This window comes from Benincasa hispida, chromosome 2 (genome assembly GCF_027475165.1).
Source record: "Benincasa hispida cultivar pf3 chromosome 2, pf3_genome.v1.1, whole genome shotgun sequence".
NCBI lineage: Eukaryota > Viridiplantae > Streptophyta > Magnoliopsida > Cucurbitales > Cucurbitaceae > Benincasa > Benincasa hispida.
In genome coordinates, this window is record NC_143479.1 from 68,931,380 (window position 1) to 68,935,597 (window position 4,218).

At 35.7% G+C, this 4,218-nt stretch overlaps 1 protein-coding gene and 2 non-coding genes across 11 annotated transcripts; all 3 read right to left on the reverse strand.

Moving 5' to 3' along the window:
* LOC120070687 (Ribosomal protein L18e/L15 superfamily protein) lies at positions 1–2,275 on the reverse strand. 9 transcript variants are annotated; one of them, XR_016527504.1, is made up of 5 exons: positions 2,162–2,272; positions 1,998–2,085; positions 805–926; positions 539–721; positions 1–463 (listed from the first exon to the last, which is right to left on the reverse strand). XR_016527504.1 is itself a non-coding variant. In XM_090310571.1 (5 exons), the coding sequence occupies exons 1-5, from the start codon at positions 2,162–2,164 to the stop codon at positions 419–421; spliced, it is 381 nt and encodes a 126-aa protein (XP_090166697.1). In that variant the 5' UTR covers positions 2,165–2,275; the 3' UTR covers positions 1–418. The 9 variants fall into 9 exon arrangements, 6 of the variants coding, with proteins under 6 accessions (XP_090166697.1, XP_090166699.1, XP_090166698.1 ...); XR_016527505.1 differs by having other exon boundaries at positions 539–658; positions 751–926; positions 2,162–2,271; XM_090310571.1 differs by having other exon boundaries at positions 2,058–2,085; positions 2,162–2,275.
* Positions 1,282–1,362, reverse strand: LOC120072396 (small nucleolar RNA snoR53Y). Its single transcript, XR_005480457.2, has one exon. It is a non-coding gene; the product is annotated as a small nucleolar RNA snoR53Y (small nucleolar RNA).
* Positions 1,624–1,714, reverse strand: LOC120072392 (small nucleolar RNA snoR69Y). The gene has a single exon (XR_005480453.1). It is a non-coding gene; the product is annotated as a small nucleolar RNA snoR69Y (small nucleolar RNA).
* Positions 2,276–4,218: the final 1,943 nt, after the last annotated feature.

The window sequence follows — 4,218 nt, forward strand, 5'->3', positions numbered from 1 at the left end:
TTGCAAGTTCAAATGACAATATCTCAGCCTCCATCTTTAATTACACACAGTTGGTTCGATATATCTTAAATGAACAGAACAGAAAATGGCCATCACACAATCTGGCCAAAGAAACTCTACGAAGTCCCACTTATTCGATCGATTCATAATCAACAATATTACGGCAAAACCCTAAGAGATGAACCAACAGACACGCAACCAACATCTAGCAAAATTTGGATAGTGAATTTCGAATTAACACACTGGCATTGAATTAGCTTGAAAAAGTAAACATCAAATCAAACCCTAGATCCCCTGGCTGTTTCTCTTTCCTCTAGATCTCTCAAACTTCCTTCCATTGGACCTCACATATGGCTTGGAGTGGCTGTGTGGTACACCCGGTGCAGGACCGAAATGCTTCACTGCCTCCCGAGAGTTCTTAGGACCTCAAAGTGCAGATGGAGCCAATGGATGATTCAGACCCCTAAAACACCAGTAAATCATTGTACATGGAAAAGACAATCCAGCAAATTCTAAAAAAAAATGAAAACATTCATACCGTGTTCTGACCCAGATGAGCCCTCAAAGCAAGCTTGGTCAAATGTCGAACATTTCCTGCCAGCCTTTTCGATCCTTGCCCTGGCTGTCTCAGTATACACCAGAGCTGCAACTTCCAATGCTGGGACTTCATAGACATGAATATCATCGGTAATAGTCCCAACAACGACAGCAATCTACTTTCCTATTAGAATACTACACAATTTAACCAACCTTTCCTTTCATGAAATGGATAAGCCTAGAAAGCGAAAGTGGAGGCTTGTTAACCTTGCTCATAAATAAGCGCTTGAGAATCACAACATTGTAAGTGTGTAAGCAGGCAAACAGAACGACTTTATTCAAGTAAATGCACGTGCAATAAGCTTCTACTCCCAGCATGACCAGTTTAACTGACATATACACGAAGTTCATAACCAAATTGCACACAAACAGAAAAAAATTAGAAGATTCCGGGATAGAGTGAAAACTAAAAAGCATAAAATTTAAGGTCTCATTTGATAACTATTTCGTTTTTAGCTTTTTGTTCTTAAGAAATAGTCCTATAGACACTGGTACCTCCACCTCCAGAATATGACTATTCCAAATCATTGTAAGAAATGGAAAAAGCATAAGCTTAATTTTCAAAAACAAAAAAACCAAAAGGTCACCAAATAGGACCTAAGTTTTAGAAGTCGGAAGATGCATAACCACCTCGCTCTAAAGCAAGACATGCCAATGAGCACAAAAACTTGAAATCTTGGAGCCAGTTCCCTCAGAAAAATTAAAGAAAAGTTTAATCACAAAATGATCAGCATTAGCATGGTCAGGTTAACAATCACTGGGAACATTTTTCCGTCCAAACACATGGTAAAAAAAAAAAAAGCAAAGTATAGCTTATGCTTATCGGTGTATGTCTGTATTCCCTATCCAAAAAGGGGATATAATGTAGGTAACACAGCATTTTATATATCTTCAAAAACTAGAAGGAGAAGAGCAAATGCAGTTAACGAGTGAACTAACAATTGGGTGCACAGTAACCAATTCGAAGTAAATTCAATAATTTACATCAGCAGTAGAAGACAATCCAGAAAAGACTCTAAAGCTGGACTTTAAGCTCAGATATTTAATGAATAAGACTATTCCCCGACCTACAAAAGATCTCATCGAGCTGGGATTATTAAACATCATCAAAGCAAAAAGACCAGCCATCAAGACCAATTCATTGGAGAAAAAAATAGGCATTTACAAACTGCTTAGCAATTTAAAACAGATCTGACAAGCGCAACGCAGAGAGAAGAAAATAAAAAGTTGAAGGTTCATCAAATGTGAGGACGGTGCGGAACTCCGTTTTCAGAAATCCAATAAACCAACCGATTGACATTTCAAAATCGGTTTTCAACCCTTAAACAATCGAGCATATTTAAGCACCAATAGATCAAACAAAACTGAATTTGAAAGAGAAATCTCGGTTAATAAGTAACTTGACGAGTAAGTTTAGGTAGATATCATCTGATTTGGGTGCAGTCTCTTGGTCTTCTTACTCTTTCCTCCTGCAACGAGATCGATCCCCTAATCACCGGAAGAAGTTAAATCCAAAGAAAAAACAAAATCGATAAGCTGGAGAGAGAAGAGAGTTAGAAGGTACCATTGCAACGCTCTCCAAGCTTAGCAGCCGCCGCCGGTGTGAAGGAAAGATGAGGGTGAAAGTCAGGGTTAAACCTCTTTATAGTGTTGGATGGCTCCTTTTCCATTCTGTGGGTTGGATCGGCCCGGCGAAAATGATTCGACAACGGCCCAAATTTTTAAATTTAAGAAAATTGTGATGATGTACCTATAAAAATGCTAAATTACAAATTTGGTCCATATCGTTTTAAAAAAATTAGCATTTATTATCTCTAATTTATAAATAGAGTTTAGTCTATATGGTTTAATAAAATCTTCATGAATGATTGTACTTACAATCAAACTAATCCAACCAAAATTTGATACATGGTTTAATAATATATATTTTCTATTTATTATATATTTGTAAAAAATGAATGATCTAAAAATGAGAATACTTTTATATTAGGACGATAATGTTGCGACCAGGCAAGGTAGCATTGCAATGCTACCACAAAAAAGCCTCAATGCTCTGCAATGTCAAGCAACATTCTTTATCAACCTAAGCATTATGACGTTACACCTATGTTTTGCAGCATCAAGCTACAATGTTGCTTTGAGTTGCGACACTATTATTCATAGGTATTGTTGATACCAATTTTGGCCAAGGAAAAATGCACCTGACCTTCACGTGACATCAATGGTAAATTTGTAACTCGGGGAAGAGAGGACCTACAAACAAAGAAAAAAAGACTCTGATGCCTAAGTTAGTAAGAGAACTAGATAATAGAAAAGAAATCAGAAATTTAAGTTACCTCATACAAAGTTATGATGGTCTATTTATAGGAGATTTGGTCTAGGGTTTAATCTTAATCCTACTAGGATTAGGATGTGAATTTCCCAATCTCTAGCATGCTAGGATCAAATCTCATATTATATTATATTATATTTTACTATCTCGATTTTTCGCTTCATTCTGCTAGGTCAAATCCACACTCTGTTGGGATGTATGTCCTAAAGCCTCGTATTTTATGTTAGTTGAATCAATGGTTGATAGATTTTATATTACTTGTGCAATAATCTATTAACTTAAGATCTAAGGTTATTTGATGTAACTTAAACATGTATGTAGAGACATACAAGTGGATCATGAGTGATAACCTAAATGGTTTATAGTATATAGATAAGGTTGGGTGCCTTATCCTGATAACACTACTGATATAGTCCACTTTGTAATTGTTACAATTATTGTAAAGTACTATAAATGATCTAATCCTGATCATTCTTGTAAAGACATGTGTATGGGGGTATCTTATACAAAAGAGTTTGTATAAAGACCGAACCATGAAATGTTAAGTCTCTCTTTATAACGTCGTTGTTAGAAGAGACTTACATCTCACAAGGATGACCATAGGTGACTTAACCTTAATTCTGAGTGAGTTGTGAACTCCTGATTATGATGGTGATCCTTTTATTTGCATAAGTGAGAGTGGCAAGATTCGCCAACTCAATAAGCCTATCATTTTGGGGATTCATCTGATTGGGGAACTGAGAATACAATTATACAAGAAAGAATTCACTCATTCCCTATAGTTAGGGTAAAAAGATAAATTGCTCCCTTAAGAGTTGATTCTGGGGCTTGAACAATGAGATGTCTCACCCTCTCCTGACCCGAGAGGGGTTTGGTCATAGTTGGACTATGACTAATTATTCATTAAAGGATCAGTGGTATTTAATGAGTTAAATGTAACTACAGAGGTAAAACGACAATTTAACCTAACTGTACTTACAAACTATTTGCGAAGGGTCGACACACTATTGATTGGTTATATCTAATGGACACAGAAATATATCTATAATGCGAATAGGTCAACTGTCGGTCTTTAGTGGAGTGAACGACAGTTAATGAATGTTGATTAATTTGATTAAAAGAGTTTAATCAAATAATCTCGTATCATTGGAACTTCAATCTATAGGTCCATAAGGCCCCCTCGTTAGCTCAGTGAGAATTGATGAGAATCAAATTATTTTTTGTGTGAATTGAATTGTTCAAATTAATTGTATAAAATACAATTAAATAATATATATTGATACATTATA

Coding starts and splice junctions, on each gene's coding strand:
- LOC120070687 (XM_090310569.1), bottom strand. CDS start 2,267: ATGGAAAAGGAGCCATCCAACACTATAAAGAGGTTTAACCCTGACTTT. Junction 722..804: donor AGCGCTTATTTATGAGCAAG/GTTAACAAGCCT, acceptor GTATTCTAATAG/GAAAGTAGATTGCTGTCGTT. Junction 464..538: donor CTCATCTGGGTCAGAACACG/GTATGAATGTTT, acceptor CTGGTGTTTTAG/GGGTCTGAATCATCCATTGG.